Genomic DNA, 20,357 nt, shown 5'->3' with positions numbered 1-20,357 from the left:
AGCAGGAATTTTCAGAACTGTATAGAATGAGAAAATTGCTATAATTTTGCAACCAGTGAATGTGTTTTCAGCTTACAGAGCTCATACTTTAAACAATTGCAACTGTAGAATCTGACTTTCCGACAGCTTCAGAGGATAACAAACTCTTTTGTCTGTATCTTTGCTTTGAGCAGCTTTTATGGCTTTTCTATATGCAAAAGTAGTGTAAAGTAAGGCAAAGTATGAATTTACATCATTTTAACTGTTTTTACTGACTTCCTGTTTGGAAACTTAAAATATTCTCTCTTCCCCATGCAAATGAACCTTAAATTCTTTGGCTGACTATAGCCATTTTGTTGACTTGGGTTCACTAGGGTATTTCCTGTAGTGGAACTGAACAGACTGCAGGTATAGTGAAAAATTTAAGGGGTGCAAAAGGGAGCAGAGGGTGCTAATATGAATATTTGTATGAGTTAGTAAGATGCAGGGGTAGTACTGCCCACTGTATTTGTACTGCTTTGTTTGTGAAGGATTGGTTATATATTAAAGAAGAAATTGTTCATACAGTCTTTAATTCTGGTCTTAAATTGCAACAGGACACTGAGGGTTAAGAAGTTCATTCTTCTACTACTAATCTGCAGAGCCCACAAAGACGTGTTCAAAGATTAACTTTAAACTGAGACAAGGAAACTAACATTGTGTTTGAGCACTTAGGGTTGGGTCTGGCTGTTAAAGACTGTTTCATTGTTAGCTGAACACAAAAGCACTTTTAAATCTGGTATGCAGAAATGGTAGCAAGTATAGACCAATGTGGGTTATCAGTACAACAAACAGGCTACTATGAATGAAGAGGCTCAATTTTAATAAGTTTTCTAAATTCCATTACCTTCATTTTTAAGGGCCTAACCTGAGACTCTGCCTGTATCTATACTGCCCCTGCCAGTGCAGGAGCCAGAGTCACTTGACTTTGACATAAACTCTCTGTCTCCGTGACCATATGGTAGATGCCCATAATTCAGCTGTGAGCCTTCACACTTCACCTAATGCCAGGCTGAGCTCACAGTGCTTATAAATACCAACTGCCTTTGCAGCAGGTGATGCTGAAGCCCATCCAGAAAATGAACCATTACTAATTTGCCTCTTCATGCGCTGCCACATGACAACATTCCTGGTCCACCCACATAGTGCCTAAGCCTGCACTTGGTTTGGAGGGCAGGCAAAGCTTGAACAGGTCACCTTGTTATGCAGCCAAAGCCCACGGATTTAGGTCTGGCAGCACAGTTTGGTTGCATCCTATGAATATGAAGTGCTTGTACTTTCTTGGTGTGCCTCTAGCCTCACCTACAGCCCACATTGGAACAGGGCTTACATCACTCAACAAGGTCACAAGGGAAATGGAAGCTTCAAGTCCAGGCTTAAAATATAGTGTTAATACACCTCTGGAATATTCCCAAATTAACCTTGTTGTAAAGATCAGTTTTTTCCTGAACATGTTAATATAAGTCAAATCATTATAAAAATCATATGTTTTGTATACATGCATAGGATTAGTGGAAAAAAAACCCTACTTTCTGTCTGTGGTCTGTTTTCTGACTGGGTAAATAATAATTTTCAATCCAAACATGAAGCAGATCATCTACGGTAAAATTAGTGGAATGTAAACCAGTGTTTCTTCTGTCTTGGAATACTAGGTAAGAACACAGAATAGCCCCCTTCTCTGCCACTTTCTTTAATTTTTTTAAAGCTTGATGCTTCTTCCAGTCCGCTTCATAAAAGGTTGCACTCCATGTGGTAGTAAAATGGCTCTTCTAGTTCCTAGAGACAGTAAAGTTAAAGGGAGATTGCGACTACCCTAGAATTAATGCTTACTTAGCAGCAGTTCTGTTAAAAAGCCCATATCAAAGCAAGAATCTTCCTCCACTCCATTGAGAGGATTTGTTTTGGTAATTGTTATTGTACAGCTATAAGACAGGCACATGTGAATAGTTAATATGTATTAATCAACACTGATTCTCAAACATTTGCTGGAGATGAATAAAAAGGATTCTGAGCTATCAAAACTCTTCAGGCATACTTTCTTATAAAGGAAGAGAGACAAGCAGCATTAAAGAAGCTGCTGGGGGGTTACATCAGCTAAACTGATACAAGGCCACTTTAAACTGACATAAAAGAAGTTGCACGTGTGTAAGCGAATTAGTAAAATCATACCTCTAGGTAAGTGGATGAAAATAATGCATCAGAGTATATTCAGTGCATATCTCTAATTAGAGCTCTGTACAGAGTTCTGTCATCATAGTAAACACAGAGACTCTTGTTTGCACAGGAAACTTGACGATAGTTTAAATTGACTAGAAATAATTTAGTTAAACAAGTACAATCTCCTTTTGCAGATGCTCACTGATTTAAAGTATCTTATGTCAAAATAAATTACACCTCTCAATAATTTATGTTGGTATTAGTAAATAATCTCTGTATCACACATCATTTAAAGCTCCTCTGTACATAACAACTGACAAACAAAGATATGTAACTTAGAAGAGCTCTAGATGTAGACACCCTCCAGTCATCCTCCCAGAAGCCTGCACGCATCTCTGTTTATTGGCATACTGTCATAACTAGGCACCAAAGCATCCTAGTCTCCAGGCCCCACTGGGGGATGCGTAAAGCCTATTAACCCTTTTTCCTAAACTATCCCAGTAGCTCCAGATCCAGTCATTCTCACTGACAGCAAATGGATCTCTTGAAGCACTGGCACACTTAATTGTTCCCTGAAGTTTTACACTGGTGCAATTAATATCATATTACAAATTATGACTGAGTCCACAGCTTGATCTCTTAGTTATGCTGGCTCCAGAAGGCATAAAAACAGAAACACTCTCCTTTTCTGCCCCTGCCTGCTGTGTTTGGTCATAAAGGTTAACACTTCTGTGTCTGAATATGTATAAGATCACTAAGATAAGGAAATCCTGATTTTATATAACCACGCATCTAGTGGTTTTTTTACCCCCTTTTTCCCGGACCACACTACCTGACCTGTGTTACTCTTTATCAGTTGTTCAGAGCAGCTGAATTCCAGGCGGGCAAAGGTAAATATTTGCCTAAGGAGGGGAGAGCAGAGGTGACTCAGCCAGTGTGTTGTGAGCCCCTTATTATATGGTGCCTCTATGCTTGGTGTGGCTGTGTGTCTCCCACTCATATGGGACTGCAGCCACCCACAGCACTTTTGCACTTTTGATAGATTCAGGGGTTTCTAAGGAGGAACAAACAGATCATCTGTGTGACCTTTTGTACAGCACAGCTCATAAAACGTCACCTAGCTACTGAGTTAAGCATGTTTTCCATATTCTAATGGCTCTTATGACACTGTGAGATTAGACTGACAAACTGAGCTGATTCATGCAAGCTTGTGGCATGACCCAGCGGAATGGAAATATGCCAGAGAGCAGACAACGCCTTTTCCTCCTACTGCTGATAGTAAAATAGCAAAATAAGTCAATCATAAGCAAAAACAGAGAAGTGACAGAGCTCCCCAGGCTGATGTTCAGCCTTGCTGTGTGGAAGGGCAGCATGTCTGCCAGAATTTTTTTTCTCAGGTACTCACTTTACTAAGACATACTTTATATATGGGCAAGAACCTCCATTGACCCAAAGCCATTCAAATGCTCGTGTTCACACCAGTGTGGTAAATGACTGGTTCCAGTGCCAGTGTTTCCTGGGCTTTTGAGGAGCACTTAGGGGGCCAGGATCTGACACCATACCTTTTAATAGCAAGCCTTCCCTTTTGATTGTTTCCAAACTTGATGCAAGATATTGGTGCCCTTTAGAGAACTGCATTCAATTTAGATATTTGGATTAAATCTCTAGCCAGAAATGGACCCTCTACTGGCCAAAGAAAAAACACCCCCAGCAAACATTTTTTGTGTTAACCTGACTGTCGAGACTAAGATGGCATTTTCCTGCAGATGCTGCAGTCTGTTATTTTCCCTCTGACATTCAGCAAGTAAACTCAGTGAGACAGAAGCTCTTTGGGGACTTTTTGTGTGACAAGCTCAATGGCAGCCCTTTAAAAACAAAATTCGTAAACAGGTGTCTATAACTGAATGGGTCATAAATTGTTTTAATTCATTTCCCACAGCTCGAAGAATGGCCATAGCACTGCTGCTAATGCTAAAGCAGACCTGGTCAGGCTCTATTGCAACTGAAAGTCCTCATTGGAAGCTTGGTATGTTTGGTCAACAGGGGAAGAGTGAAGAAAAAGAGGAGGTAATAGCATGATGCATCTGCAGACCACTTGTAAAAAGGTGAAGAGGGAGCGAGAATATGCAGTGCTGACCCTTGTCCTCCTTCACAGCAACCGTCAGAATTTTCCAAACATTAGTGGGATATCACACTATCCATTTCAAAGGGCAACAATGAAGAAAGCTTCTTGTCTTACTGCAGTAGGAACTACGACCTCCACATCTAGATTGTAGCTAAATGCCTGTAGGTAGCCCTTTAGTAATGCTTTATCAGTGGACATAATGGGTATTTGGTATTTTTGGAAATGCTGCTTTCATCTCAATGGCATTTATGATGTCCAGCTAAAACAAGAAAAAAAAGAAAATGATGCTATTTTGTGCACTTCTGTTGCTTTGTTTATACTTTACTATCTTTAAAATTTTTTTAGTGGTATTTATTAATTACTGTTTGCACAGCGTGAGAATAACATACAATGTTGACAGCATCTTTTTCACTCCTTTAACATCTTTTTTTCCTATTGGTCTTTAATTTCTGTTAGAGGTTGATTTGAAAATGCCAACAATACAAACTGCAGTTTTACAACGACAAAAACTCAAGGCATTTCTGAAATAATTTTGTTAATACAGAAAATTACCATAGGAGAGATGATTGAGAAGTATCCAGAGAGGGGATTATTTTCTTCAGGGAGACCAGTCTAAACCTCCACATAATTTGGGTAATCGTATGATAATGAAAAATCAGTGGCATGTGAAAGAAAGCTATTGGAATCTTGGGTACATGGATATTTTGTGAAGGAAAAGCAAAATATATAAAAAGGGATAGGCTGATAGATCACAAAGAATAATTCCCATTTGCTAATGCTCAGAGTTCTGTGCGAAAAACAAGAGCAGTATCAGCCATTTTCTTCTTGTAATCTTCATCAAATTTCTCATTCTGCGCCACAGTGAAATAATTCTTCCAGTCCCCAACGAGCCCTACAAAACAGCAAAACAAAGCAAAAAGATTAATTTGTCAGTATTTCTTGCAGCCCATTAACCATAACTCACTAAATACTTGTACTTCAAATGAAGGATTATTTCAAAACAAACAAACAACCAGGAAGGCAGAGTTGATGCCAAATAATAAACCTCAGCACCTTTTCTCATGAATGGGGAAATGGAGTGATCCATTATTCCCTCAAAATCTTTAGTGTAGTTTGCCATGGGATTTTCCTTCATTATCTCAAATGCAGTGTGATGGAGTATCTCATTTAGAACCTCCTTTTCCACATCCATCTCCAGAAACTTCAGAATCTTTTGAATTTCACGCTTTGGATTCTGTGCAGACAATGAAGTGGGATAAGATACGGAGCCACGAAAAACAAAGAAATCAAACATAATGTTCAAGTTATAATTGTTGCCAGGATGAAAAGATCAGATTATTTGAAGACTTACTGATACAGCAGGCATTACAACAGAAAACTGCTGAGTGTATGTAATAGCTACTGGCTTTCTAGATTTCAAACAGAGCTGTATACGTTCAGCCTTTTACCTCCTTCATATCTTCATAGAAGAGATAGAGAATACGGTGCTTATCTTTTGCCTTCCACCATCCTTTTACATGGTCATACCAGGACCCCCAGAGCACTGAAAAAAGAAGAATGTTGTCAGTAACTGTAAATGCCCAATTTGTCTTACAGATCCCTGGAAATTATGTTACCCCCATAACCAGTGTCCGAGCACTTCCCAGCTGGTTTTGAATCGCTGTGGCCATGACTACTGTGTTCTGTGCTGTACATAGCATTCACGTTAATTATATCTCTCAGGTGTATGGATGTTCAGAGTAGGATTCATGTCTGACTTTAGATGGCAACAAATGCAGATACTTACATTGAATGAAACATCTAGGCTGCATTTACAGTCAATGGAGAGAAACAGACATTGCTAGAGTGTGATTTATCTGATCAGCTGGACAAGACCACTCTTAGTTGGCCCTGCTTTGGGTGAGAGCTGGACCAGAAAACCATGGAAGTTCCTTCCAGCTTGCATTACTCTATGATTCTACATAGTTTAAATATTTAGTATGCTATCAGAAGTGCCTGTTTCTTTCCAAGAAGTATCCCAATCCTAGCTGGTCAAACACAAGACCCAAAGTCTCCCTTAGACATGAGACTGTCACGCTGGTCAAGATAGTGGTGTCTCTAGGCCTACATGGTGGCAAAACGTTAAGCATCTACAGAAGCTTTACTGACAAAAATTGCAAACTCTCATCCACGTGCGTAGGTTTTTCTTTCTTGAATATGGGCACTTCTTTTAGGAAAGGAAGAATCAGCTTCTGGGGGTGCCTTTCTCTAGAGCTAGATAACTGGCTTTGTCTCAATGTCTGATTTTTAGACAGCTAAATTTAGGTAAAAAGACTCTCTTAACTCAAATTCGCACTTCACAGAATTAAATTTTGTTTTCTTGTGTATCAGGCTAGAATACAGCCATCAAACCACTGTTCCTTCCCCTCTGACTTCCAAGCAGGTTTCTTTTATCCTCAAAGAAAGAAGAGATGAAACCTGAAAATTGGATGTGATGATAGAATAAAGAGTAGCACATTTTTCATAATGGGGCTATAAAGAGAGCATCCATCTTTTAGGTACTAATAAAATCCCACAAATGAAGATAAATTACTCCTGAAACACTTTCAGTAGATATCCTCCATCACTCTGTCAGCACTGGATTTCAAAACATAGCCGAAATAAATAGATCAAGTTAGGCATTTTTAAAATCTCTTATACAAATTATTGCAGTTCATCACCTTTTCCGGCCATGAATTTCTCCACAAACTCCTCCCAGGTTCCTGGATCAGGCAATATTTTACTCATTCTGTGGAAATGGTAGTATGACACCAGGTTGTCTTTGGCATTTCTTGCCACATAGATTATCTTTATTGGATGTAGAAACAAGAGAAATATGAAATGTGAGAAATATGGAATTCCACATATCTCTATAGATGTTAAGCGTCTCCTGGAGTTTTCTCTTGGAGCCTGAGTGACAAAGGCTGAAGAGATTTTGCTTAGATTTTCTGAAATCCAACTAGGGTAACTTAGTCATGACTTCTTTAGTTTCACGCACACATTGTACATTAAAGCGAATGTTGCTGGGGAGAACTCTAGGTTTCACAAGGATTCTGGAAACCATTTTCAGTCCTGTTTTATCTCACTTTTTTCCCAAGTAAGGTAGAATTGAGTCCTACCTCTCAACCTTACCTTGCAGTTTTGTTCCCAGAAGGAGGGGGGTACCAGCTGCACAGGGAGATGAGTTTTTAGTGTTCGTGGAGAAGGCATAGCTTCAGCTAATTCCAGGCCTGTGGAATGTTTCATTGTAATGAATGACCTGTTTTCTAAATTCTGCTAGTACTTTTTTGCTATTCTCATATGTGGCTTTTTGACTGTGACTTTTTAGCAGTCACCTTGCAATTCACCTTCACCTACTATAAATTATATGGCAGTATAACACATATACAAGATTGCATAAGAACCCAGAAGCAACTTCAGTGCTTCTGGTGGAATTTTTACCTATGTTTTCAAGGAGGAAAGGGGGAACAGTGATTTATATATTCTTTTTGACTCCCTGGACCTGTGTCTAGCCCCCTTATCTGCATCCCAAGGGAGGATTATAAATACCAAATTATATATAACCAATCAGTCTTTCTCCTTCACAACATTTGGTGATCTCCATTTTCTTTGCAGGTGAGAGACAGTTGTTTCTTTCTAGGATACAAAAAGAATATGCTGGGTGACCAGACTTTCTGAATGGCTTATGAAGGAAGACAGACCAGGAGAGGAATGGATGAAGTTCAAAATCTTTGCACAGTGGATTTTGAATAGTTTTGGATATAGGCAAATACATGGCAATATGTGGGGATATGTAGATATATATTATTTCTTTCTTTTCCCATCCTTTTTTTGTTGCCTCTATCAGAGAGAGGCATTCTTTTGTGTCCATATATGTCAGCCCAGTCTGGCTTAGAAGAGAAAAATTAACACTCCTACTGCAGAGTCAGAGAAACTGTTTAGCTTCAAATGTCAAGAGAGTCTGGCTTAAAGATTAGTGTGCAATGGGAGTCTTTGCTGGAGTGAAGGGTCTTGTAGGAAACTCTCTTTGCAGAACAATCAGGATGCCTGAATGCCTGATATCATGTTTAGATGACTAGACTCTAGAATTTAACAGAAGTTACTAAAAATAGTAGTAAAACCACTGAAAACAGCATCCACATTCTGGGAATACATCCAAGACAGGCTTCTGTTTCATATAATGTGTAATCTCAGAGTGAGATTCAATTGCCCACATGTTGCTATTTTACACATATCTGCTGCTGTGTTAGGTACTGTGGAGTATCACACATGGCTTTCAGATGCCGCCCCAGAATGACATGCTTTTCAACAGGGCCTGTGTCATATCTGCCAACCTTGCCTAGGCTTGGATAGTGCTAGATATTTATGTTAAGGCAACCAAATTGGGCCCTAATGCCTGACAGTGCACCGTACAGTGACAAAGCAAATCAGACCTCTCCTAGGAAACCTGTGTTGTGAGCAGTGGATACTGTCTGGGTAGATCGTGTTGTTTCATTTTGTCTGAAACACCAACCTATCTGTATGATATTTACCTGAGTAAGTCTGAATTGAAGACTTTGGGACAGACCACTCAAGGAAAGGATGCCGTTTGTAAGTACTGGCGCGTCTACACTTCTGAATATCTCCATTATGTTGAATCATATCCACTATCTCCTGTGTCCATGTGGTACCTGAAAATATCAGTGTTTATATTTTTCTCTCAGGAAGAGCTGAGAGTCACTTCTGTCAGAGAACTGGAAGCTGAAAAGATGGACTCCATATTAAAGGAGGAAGGGACAGCACAGAAGATGATGGACAAAGTGGAAAGAGATGATAGTGGGGGAAAAATGCTTTATTAGAAATAGAGAAGTAATTTCCAAAGCAAAGTTTCAGGGACTGCAGTTTGGGACAGTTTTCTTTATGCTGACAGAAATACCCTCATGCCCACCCCAGTGTTAAAAAAAGCTCTGGGATAAACTCACTATTATTTGGAGGCTATATTATTTGCAAGAAAGAGTGAAATTCCCTCCTCCTTATTTTCATACCTCACAGAAATTCAGCTATTTCAATGTTTTTATCCTGAATTTGAATGAAAGATTGAAATATCTGAACTTTGAGTGAATTAAAAGTTTCAAACAGTTTAGAAATATAGAAAGGTTGCAGTATTTCCAATATTCTCATCTGAAATGCTTTAATGAAGGTCAGTATAACATTAAACTTCATCTGCCTGAGCTATTGCAGCATCTTGTAAGAGTTACAGAATCATGTCTCTCATGTACCTCTTTTCCCCTGTGGCCATGATCACAGGCTTAATGACACTTCCCCTGAGGTACTGTGGCAGGTCAACTAGAGGACAGGCTAGGGGATAACATGGGAAAAAATGCGGGCATAAAACCGTGCCCTTAACAAGATGCTTGAACTATACAGTTTTGGCAAGGCAACATAATGTCAAATTGACTCCTAGCTGTTTATTTCCTTTCAGTTCAATGGTTGAGGTATTTTAATCAAAATATCATCTTTTGCTTTCACTATACCTGAAATAAATTAAAAATTTTGAGCAAAATTTACTTTTCCTATGAAAGTAATCAATTTGTGTAACAATCATTTTTTCTGCTGAAAAAAATTAAAAAATTCTTGTTAACTCCAGTCATTAATTTCTAGTGATCATCAAATGTTCCTGAATTTATTCCTGAATCCCCTAAATTGTACATGCTTTTATTCATCCAGAATTAATATTGAATACTTGTTATTCATTGTTTTTCTTTGTAATAAGTATAACGGGGCTGGTCAAGAGGAGAAAAGGTAATACACGAGTTACGTGGCCAGTCTCCAATTAAATACAAATATGAGTTAGCTAGATTGATGGTGGGTAGTTTATTGGCTGCCATTATTAAGTGAGCTAATTTGGTGATTTCTTATTTATAAGTAAGGCATTTCCAGAATCAGTACTGGTTTATACCAAGTCATTAACCAAATCATAGTAAGATTAATAGTTCAGCCAGTTTCTATTATTACTGAGTAAACAATGATTTTAACTAGGTGTTGTTAAATCATTACTTATTGATTGAAAAGTTCTAGTGTTGTCATTAATATATCTGTACATAATCTAAATCAAAGAAAACAGCAAGTGTATGTAACCAGACTTTGACCATTTGAACATTGACAGTAAAGGATTATTATTATTTCATTTCCCTTAAAGTAATCAGAAGTTACAGCCACAGCTGTCAGAACTTCACCTCTTTAAAATGTAAGTCTGCTTTGGGATTGAACAAATCTCAGTCACAATAGAAAACCTTAATTTTCAATTCCAGCAGTAAGTAATATCCCAAACATTTCTCTCTGTCTCCTATGCACACAAACCTGCTTTTGCATAGGTTGCAATGAGCAGATCATCAGGTCTGGCTCTGAAGTTCCAAACTTGATCCCACGTGCTGCATATTATTTTTGTAAAGGTAACACCTTCCACTTCACCTGTCTCAGGTCTGGTCAATGTCTCTTGTAGACTCAGATCTTCCATTTTATCCAAGGCCATTGCGTACTTCTTGAAGAAGGAAAGGGTTGGAAATGAATGTGTTTGTTCTGAAAAGAAACCTAAATTTACTCTTCTATTCTCAAGGTCTCTTTTATTGACTTTATTGATCTTCTGATTTATTTGCCTATGATTAGACCTATTTATCTATCTATCTATATAGACTCCTTACAGCGTGATCTAATTTTCAGAAATGCTTGGCATATTTTTGCTGTTGGTTCTCAGCAGCTCTAAAAATCACTCCATTTTCTCAGATTCCAAAAGAGAAAAAATACCTTATTTCCATGTTTGAACATTTTAGCAAACATATTTATGTAAAATACTGACTGGAAGTTGGTTGCCTTTGAAAGGCAAGAAAAAGTAGTTTGCAGTGTGATTTAAAAGAGGAGAGAGTATGTTCAGTTCCCACTGAAGTCAGCATAAAGGACTCAAACCTTCTTTCTTAAAGAAAATAAGCAGAAAGTCTTGCTGGCACCCCTTGGGCCTACCTATTTTAACCGTCACTAACAACAGAATAATTAGAAACAGCATGTCTGCTACAAACTGATACTCACAAAAATATTTGCAGAGCTCTTCTGTATTTCGTTCCTGGAACTTTTTACTTTCAGAGTTCTTTGCTGTGCATTGACATTTGATGCTGATAAATAACCTGAACCAGATAGATCATTAAACAAAGGTTGTTAAACTTTAATAATTTAAATCAATCTAGTTAAGTCTACTACCTATCATATACTTTTACGATAACTAGTTATTCATTTCTGGACTTCTCCCAAGGAAGTCAGAAGTTGTTAGTCATAACCTTCAGAGCCCCAGAATCTGATCAGAGGAAAATTCTGCTTAAGGGCAGGAGGGTACAGAAATCATCTCAATTATAAATATCAGTCAGAAAAGAAAAAAGAAACACTTCAATCTCAACAGCAAGCATTGCCACAAATATTTCCTTTCATTTCCTTGTCTACTTACACCTGCTTTTGTATAGATTCTGTTGAGCAGATCAAGAAGTCAGGCTGGTGGCTGGACACTGACCCATGAAATTAAAAAAAAAAAAGAGAGAGAAAAAGAAACTAGCCAGAGATTTTTTTATACTTGAATGTCTTCAGTCCTTGGATGTATTAATAACTGTGCACCAACATTGATCTTCAGGCATAAGTAGGATGAAAGCTTGGGTGGAGTTTCTATTCCTCCTATGAATGTGAGGAGAGCGAAGGAGGAGATACAGCAGCAGCCAATAGCTGAACAAATTTTCTGCCTGGTTTATGAACTCCTTTTTAATCCTGTGAATGAAAACTACTTAGAATTCTCGTCTAAACTATGATTCCTTACCTGTAACAGCATTAAACATCTGCCAGTAGCTCCAGCAAGATTATTTTAAACTTGTCTGTATTATTGTCAATAGTCTTAGAATAATTGATTTTCTTCCTAATATTTAATCTGAATTGCTAAAATAGTTTATTGTTTGTTAACACCAAAGATCGATGGAACTGCATGAATTAAAATAAATCTGATTCCATTTTCACCATATACTGCACACAGCTTATTTAATGTATGTCTAAAGGTCTGTTTCGTCACTGGGGTCAGCAATTTCAGTTTTATAGCACTATCTAAGCAGGTTCACTTCTTAATTAGCATGACATTACAGGGTTTGGGTTCACTGAATGTTGAAGCAGTGTTTCTTTATAAAGTTTAAGTCCCTGCCTATCTTTAAACCTATATACTGATGTGCCCCAGACTAACTGCAAACAGCATGCTAACGTTGGCGACCAACAATATACCAGTGATACTTTAGCATCTAGTTCCCAGTCCCTGCAGTCATCCTGAAATGTTTGTATGCATTGAAAACGTTCTTGGGCAAAAAGTAGCTCACTCCAGCTGAACTCAAGCAATCTTGAATTGATTGTGTTCATAAAGGAAAATTATTTTAAAAAACTAGCTCACCGGCATTGCTTCTGTCTTCCATTGAAGGCATGCAAGCACTGTGAGTCCTCAAGGTCCCGCTTGGTCATCCTTTGGATGGCCTGGCAGCATTTGTATCTAAAATGGCTTTTTGTCATCTCCATTGTTTAAAGACTTTTCATACATCATAACCAAATGAGGATGTGGCCATCCTTGCACTAATCCTACCTAACATGGGGGGTAGTCAGCACGGCCAGTGGAGTCTGAACAGTGATTCAGCTGCCCAATTGTGAGCTGACTTGTTCTGCAGAGTCCATTAGCTCTCCACTGACTGTAGTAGGGCTTATGGAGTGTCACCTCTATTTTAGGGCATAGGTGAGAAGTGAGGAGTACGTAGCAAAGTACTGAACTGTGTATTTGTCTCTATAAATGAATGAGGAGACAAAGAGAGAAGGTGAATGAAGGATACTCTATACACAGAAAACAGGACAAGTAGGAAATATGTGGAATTGTGAGAGAGAAGGGGAGAGAGATGGGTAGAGTGACAATTTTTCTCACGCAATTAATAACATAGAGTTAGGAGGTCCCCTTTGAAGAGCTGTGGGAGGCAGTGAATTGGTAGCATTCACTGTACAATTTCAAGAAAAGTTTCCAAAAAATCATGAAACAAAGAAACTGAAGTGACTACTTGATTGACTTTAAGGCAACCACTTGATCTTTTTCTGGCTTTGAGACAAGATTTTTAATCTGAAGGTTGACAATACCGGAACTAACAAGTAACACGGAACAAGCAGAGAATATAAGATCAAGGTGTCACATTTCTCTTTCTGTTTTCCATACTTCAACGTGACCATTATTCTCAGGTTCTGTAATCAGAGGATTTGTCATTTTCCTCGCTGTGGAAGCCCATGCTGATTTGCTTTGTCCTTCTCACACCTGCAACTGAAAGTTCATTGACTAGTTTGAAAGGGTATTCACACCCCTTTTAGTTACACAATCATCTTGATAATGCAGTAATCCCCAAAGTAAACCAGCTAGCCTGTTTGAACAAAGTAAAACTGAAGAGCTGCCTATCATGTGCTTCTCCCCTATTGCAGCTGCGAATCTGAGCAGCCTGTGAACAGCGTGCTGTGCCAGATATCCTGGAGCAAGGTCATAGAACTCCACCTGCAGCTTGAAAACTGCTTCCAAAGTAGGCAGGGGGTGATGGATTTCTCCTGTTGTGAAACGGGGATGTGGGAGGTGAACTGGCTGGGCCATGGTCTGGGTTTCTGGGTCAGGATTGTGGGTTACTGGGCAGCTCTGAAAAGACGCCAGGCATTGCCTGCAAAGAGCTTCCTCATGCATCCCCATGTAAAATGCACTAGTTTTATGTTAGCCTGGGTGAGCATACTTAGATCTTTACCTGAGAATGGAAAGCTACAGGCCATTCAATGGAAACGGTCATGGGAAGAGACTGTTGGGAAGACTGTTGGGAAGAGACTCACAGCATGGAGACAAGTGACTATGAATCAGGAATAAGGCTTACTTGCCCTTGAAAGCATCCTTGCTGTACAGCAATGCAAGTGAAGTTGGGGTGGTTAGTATTAGGTTTGGTAGTCCTTGGGCTTCATGAAATCCGTATCTAATCATCAAAGGAAGAATAGAGATACGTTTATCTTACATTTGTCCTCATCTACATTCCTTAAATCTGCACGTGGTAAGCCAGCAAGTTCTTATTTATCACCAGGTGATAGTTGTCTATGAGTGTCTCATCTAGTTCCACGTAAAATTGTCTTTCCAGTTTTTAACAGCCATGGAGAGCTTCAGGAATACTACCTTGCAAGATAACCAGATTTGTCTTGTGGCACTTCGGAGTACTTAGTGCTTGGTCGAACTGCCTCCCTCTCTGCTCACTCTGGTGATTCAGCCTCCCTTTGGCACAGCGTCACCAGAGTTGCTTCAAGGATAATGACGTGTTTGCACTATTTATTTCCATGCTTTTATATAGTGGCATAGATTTATTACCGTTTCTTCTGGCTTTGCCTTGATGTGAACTGAAAAACAGAAGTGTGCAGCCTGGGGGCCCTTAAATGGTTTTTTGACTCAGGACCCCATTAATACATGCTGCTGCTATGCTTCGTTACTTTCCATGCTCACACCATGCTGTTCTTGACGTTAATATGACTACTAATATGAGCAGAGATGCTCGGTTGTTACTGACTAGAACATCTGAGGGAAGTTAAGCAAAGATGAACACCACCACAGTGGAGTCAAAACTAGGAGAAAGCAGATGAATAAAGACGGTTTATTCTGTAAACCCTCAAGGCTCTGGAGCCAGGTCTATGTTATGTTTTGCTGTTCTTCAGGTGGGATCTTTAGAATCTCTTCTTTTACTCCTACTAAATATATCATTTTTTAGGCTTTTTTAGCTCGAAAAAAACTGAAAAAGAGATTATTTAAGAAATAAGTTATGCTTCCAATTACTATCTGAAGCTTTCATTTCTTTAAAATCATTAATAGAACATTTTTATTGTAGATAACTGTTTTAATTTTTATGTTAGATTTAAGCCTTTTAGCATTTTAGATTTAATCAAGAATCACAGTCGGACTTTCGAAATTAGAAAAAGAGTGTTTTCTGTTGTTGTTCATACCAGATCGGACTTGTAGTAAGATGACGGCTGTGAATCTTGCAACAATATCCAGCACTACAAATATTGTTTTAAGTCTGATTTTCTTCAGATTTGGCCTATATTTAGTTGTCTATATGCTCTAGGGAACTATGCATTAAAAATTAAAATCTATATTAAAATCTACAGCTGATATATTTGAACTTTTAAAAATATTTTTTCCTTGTTATGCTTAGTGTTTATACTACATTTATCTAAAACTCTCGTCTCCCTCTGCTGGACAAAAGTTGTTAACAGAATCATCTTAACATTATATTTGAAAGATCTTGAAATCCTTAGGTACTTACCTGTATTTGCCATCCAGAAATATGCGTACTCTGAAGAAACAGAAGAACATGCAGAACAGGTCAAGGTTTCACTTTTGGGCTTTCTGAGTTTTAAAGCTGGGTGCCCCAGTCACTTGTTGGCAACTAAATAAAAAGACCTATCAGTCAGAGGGGACAACCTGAGGCAAAGAAAGCTTTAGGTATTGCAGGACATACCTAGAGTTAATCGCAAATATGTCCTGTAGTGGACTCTGGCTGTCACAGCCCATACTTTACCAAGAACATTCCTGCTGATATCTGTAAAAAGGGAACATTACTTCACAATCTATGTTGTAATGGTTAATTAATGAATGTCTGGGTTGCAGCCATATGCTGTAGAGATAATCATCATAGATATATTTATATAATAGCAAAATAAATACTATGGAAAACAGTAAGTGTTAAACATGGAATGGTAAGTCCTAAGGCTTTGATTCAGCAAAAAATTTAAGCACAATACTTAAATACATTTCCTATCAGCAAAGCACTTATGATCACAGAATCACAGAATCACAGAATGGTTGAGGTTGGAAGGGACCTCTGGAGATCATCTAGTCCAACCCCCTGCTCAAGCAGGGTCACCTAGAGCACGTTGCCCAGGACTCTGTTCAGACGCCTTTTGAATATCTCCAAGGATGGAGACTCCACAACCTCTCTGGGCAACCTGTTCCCCTGTCCAACCACCCTCACAGTAAAGAAGTTTTTCCTTACATTCAGACTTTCCCACTTAGCCCAGAAGCAACGAGAGGGGACTCGGAAGCAGAGGCCAGTGAGGGCTCAGCAGGCGTCAGGGAACACGAGCTGCGCAAAGCCTCGTGTTGGGCAGTGAAAGGGGAAGGAAGAGCTGGGACGTCCATTCCCACCACGGGACATCCCCGCACATCACAAACAGGGGTGCCTTCCTCCACCTGCCAGCTGCAGGTGGAAATAATTGGCAACTCAGTAGCTATATATGCAGAAAAGCATATGTATTTATCCTCATTTCAGGGGCAGGGAAATCTTAGAAACTTCTGGCCTCAAGAGACCAAATTCACTGAGTCCTTAGAAAAAACACACGCAACTCACTGGGGGCAAGGAGCATTGCTAGAGCGAGGTGCGGGCTTTGCCACTGGCTGTGCCTCAGGGGACCTCCCTGTCATCCCGGGCTCCCAGACCAGCCTCTCAGCCCCAGGCACCGATTCCCATTGCTCTCCATGTCTATGAACCGCTTGAAAAACCACCCAGCTCTTTCTTTGGCTGGGATTTCGGCAGCCTTACTAAGGAAAGAAGATGCAATTTTCTTATTAGTCTGAAACAGAAATGTGCTCTTGCATGAGAGGTTAACAAGGTTTTAAAAACACTGTCCTCATCTTCTTCTGGTACAAATGTAAAACAAGCCATTTCTACTGACGGTGAAAATGTCACCTCTTGCATGAATTATAAGTCGCATACCTCCACAGCGAGAACAAAACTGGGTTTCCATTGCACGCCTTTCCAGATAAACTACATTCGTCCGCTCTCCTCTAAAGTGCTATGTATATTTAAGTAGAAATAGTGTAGTAAGACTAAAGAGCTGGATCAGAGCTTAGTCTTTCTAATTAAGCATCACAATCTTAATTTTAACATTCTTATGGCAGTTCAAAGTAAACTTGGAAGGCCAGTTAGACTTATTAAGTATATAAAATCTAAAGTCAGCTCCCAGTTCTCTGCTCCTGGTAACCAATCAAGTTAAATATTCGCTGTCATGCGTTCCTCAAAATGATTAGTTTGTTCAGGTTAGCTCATATATAAATGCCAATGTACTCGGAATAGCTGTCCTTTCCTTTTCAGCCTACGCTCTATCCTTCATCCCTATCTCCAGCCGTACAGAACAGCGTAAGAGGTCTTCGCTTTCTCACGTTGCTGTAACTCTGCTAATCAGCGGTCTAATGGCATGCAAGAGTTCAGTGAATCAGAATTCTTCTTAATTAGTTTCCTTGCTCCCTTTGTGATGGAGGTGCAACTCCAATGAAAAATAGGTTTTAATTATTGAAAGTTTCCCATTGAATTTAATCAGTTATACGGTCGGAACTGCACACCTCACTCTAAAAAATTAGAGCTATTGGTTTCCTAAATGAATTGCAGTAAATATTGCTGCTAAAAGGAAGCGCTTTCATGGAAGAAGCGATGACCCTCATAATTCAGTATGCAAATCACGGAAAAAAGCAATACCCACTTTCCTCATCAATCTTACATATCTGAGGAGGCATAACAATGTTGTATCTAACTACCAATGTCTATGAAAAATATAATGGACTGAAACAGGTGATGTTATAGCAACCGTATCAAGAGTCTCATTAATAAAAAGAAAAAAAAGCATCACACTGCAGAAATTTATTTGCTTTAAGTATCTCCTCTCCTGCAGAGTTTCCTGTTAGAGGAGGTGATGGAGTCCACAGTTCGTATAATTCTGTCCAAGCTCTGCACGTGCTGGGGTCACAGTCACATTTTTTACAATTTTGTTATTGTGAGCATGAATAGTCAGGTGATAAAGTTTAATTGGACTCCTACAGCTTTTTCCAAATATTTTTTCCAAGAAAATATGCATATGAAATGCTGCAGTGTCACCCTGCCAGCCGCAATACATGCTTTTGGTATTGTTTCTGGAAATTACTTTGTAGAAATAAAAGGTCAGGTATTCACTAGGCAGGATAACACATTCCCACTTGTAAATGAGATTTGATTTAGAGCCACAAGGGAAAAACAGAAGCTTGTAATAAACAGTTACAGAGTTTGATGCCCTTTATATATGAAATGATGGAATTTATTTACTTACAAGCATTACTTAGCATGTTAATACATGATTCCCAGTTGCATGTAGACTCCACTTTGCTAGCAAGCTCAGTTTGGACAATGCTAACACAGCTGGCTTTGCTTGATATAGATGGGATAAAAGCAATTCATTTGTCTCAGGCTGATTGTGATGAATTCAGGATCAGACCTAAGCTTAAGGCTGGATGTTTCTTCAAACAAAAATCTACATTAGAGGACTTGGGAGCATAGCTTGGATTTGGGTGCATGACACAGCTGTGTCCTCGTTCCCACTTGAAGGAAGCCTCAGACTACATGACGTGCCTGACGCTATGGGGGATGGGTATGCCAAGAGCCCTGTTCATGCTGTGACCACTCAGAGGTAAAGACAGATGCAGCCTAAGAGCAAATACAACCTAAGAGCCTATGGAGCACAGGCCAAGTGTATGTGTCCAAGCTTCCAGGTAGCTGGCATACATGACTCAATGGGCAAATGCTAACTGAGCAGATATGTTCCTTCTCCTCAGAGCAGTGCTAAATAGAAGAGTCATTTACTTCCTCTGGTCCTGCCTGTCAACCTGTCCTGCAGCTGCCAAATTACATTAAGAAAGAAATGCGTTCTTAAATATGCACTCTAAAAAATAATGCAAGTTGTCCATAGGTCTCCATTGATTCATTTGTACCAACATATGAATCTCATTCTTAAAGTTAATTCCAGGATTTTAATTCTGTTTTTAAACAGGATAAGGTGCTATGCGTTGTATTTACAGATCCAAATATATGCTTCATGCCACAGTAGTAGTGAGGTTTCTTTTATCAGCTGTCTTGTTGAACTGATGTGGAAATATTTCTATTTGAGACAAACATCTGCTCTGTGGCTTAGCTACTTGTGACTGTCTATGCTTGTATTAGGTGAAGTAATTCAACACACCATTTGCATGATTCAGTTTATTGAGCCTTCTTTACAGATGTAAGCAAACCCTCTTTGGAGGGATTTTGTGAACTGACGTATCTGTCCTCTTTCAACTGGCATTTCTTTCTGAGGCCCCAATTTGATCACATATTGAGAGTTTCTACCACAGTATCAGAACAAAACAGCCTGAAAGCCAGGGAAAAAGTATCTGCTCTTAAACCACTGTATATCTATATATCTCCCATACCCCTTTACACAGCATGTGAATGAGGAAAAATAGCTTCACTACTTTGGAACCACTACCATTATAACGGGCCCTTGAGACTGCTGGCAACCACAGTGAGTTAGATCTCCTCAGAGGCCATGTGAAACTGGGAAACCAGATCAGAGCAAAACGGAATAAGACATGTGCAAAGGTGATCATTTTTATAATTATTTCCTGAGAAGAAATATGCACTTCATTATTGCTGAAGAGTGAAGACTGAGAATTTAATTCTTGACTGTTCTGGCAGTGTATGAGGATGCTCAAGTGCTATCCTGTGCTACTTGAGGCACTAAAACATCTTGACCTTTCATCTGGAACAATTAAATGGAGTTTTGCTTAAGTGGCACATCTGCTGTTCAAGCTGGGACTTTGTTGCATGAAGACTGCCATTCCCAAATCAAAAGACATTTGCTTATCCAACCAAATTATAACTCTAGTCTGCTTTATACAAACATCTTCTTGGAAGCAGTGAAATCTCTCTGAAAGTGAAACATCAGAAAGCAGCTTCAGAAACTTTCACGCAGTGTCAAACTTGTGATCATTAGCCAAATTTCTCTCTGAAATTCTGCAAGCCCAACAATAGTACTTCTTCACTCTAGTGCTGCTTGGTTCTGGGAAATCCTTATATGAATATTTCATAACTTAATTAAAGGAATCCAGATACTACAAACAAGAAAAAATTCAAGCATATATGCTGTCATTTTTTCATAACAATAG

At 39.1% G+C, this 20,357-nt stretch overlaps 1 protein-coding gene across 4 annotated transcripts; it reads right to left on the bottom strand.

Moving 5' to 3' along the window:
- Window positions 1-4,115: 4,115 nt before the first annotated feature.
- Window positions 4,116-15,769, bottom strand: SULT1C4 (sulfotransferase family 1C member 4). 4 transcript variants are annotated; one of them, XR_010883968.1, is made up of 10 exons: window positions 15,676-15,769; window positions 11,381-11,475; window positions 10,658-10,838; window positions 8,851-8,988; window positions 7,451-7,548; window positions 7,000-7,126; window positions 5,749-5,843; window positions 5,354-5,534; window positions 4,853-5,192; window positions 4,116-4,559 (listed from the first exon to the last, which is right to left on the bottom strand). XR_010883968.1 is itself a non-coding variant. In XM_013954237.2 (9 exons), exons 1-9 carry the CDS (start codon window positions 15,686-15,688, stop codon window positions 5,080-5,082), a joined length of 1,041 nt encoding a protein of 346 aa, XP_013809691.2. In that variant the 5' UTR covers window positions 15,689-15,769; the 3' UTR covers window positions 4,723-5,079. The 4 variants fall into 4 exon arrangements, 3 of the variants coding, with proteins under 3 accessions (XP_013809691.2, XP_013809690.2, XP_013809692.2); XM_013954237.2 differs by lacking the exon at window positions 4,116-4,559 and having other exon boundaries at window positions 4,723-5,192; XM_013954236.2 differs by lacking the exons at window positions 4,116-4,559; window positions 15,676-15,769 and adding an exon at window positions 11,790-12,294 and having other exon boundaries at window positions 4,723-5,192; window positions 10,658-10,876.
- Between the last annotated feature and the right edge of the window lie 4,588 nt (window positions 15,770-20,357).

This window comes from Apteryx mantelli, chromosome 1 (assembly GCF_036417845.1).
Source record: "Apteryx mantelli isolate bAptMan1 chromosome 1, bAptMan1.hap1, whole genome shotgun sequence".
Lineage (NCBI taxonomy): Eukaryota > Metazoa > Chordata > Aves > Apterygiformes > Apterygidae > Apteryx > Apteryx mantelli.
This window is presented reverse-complemented; position numbering and strand designations above follow the sequence as displayed.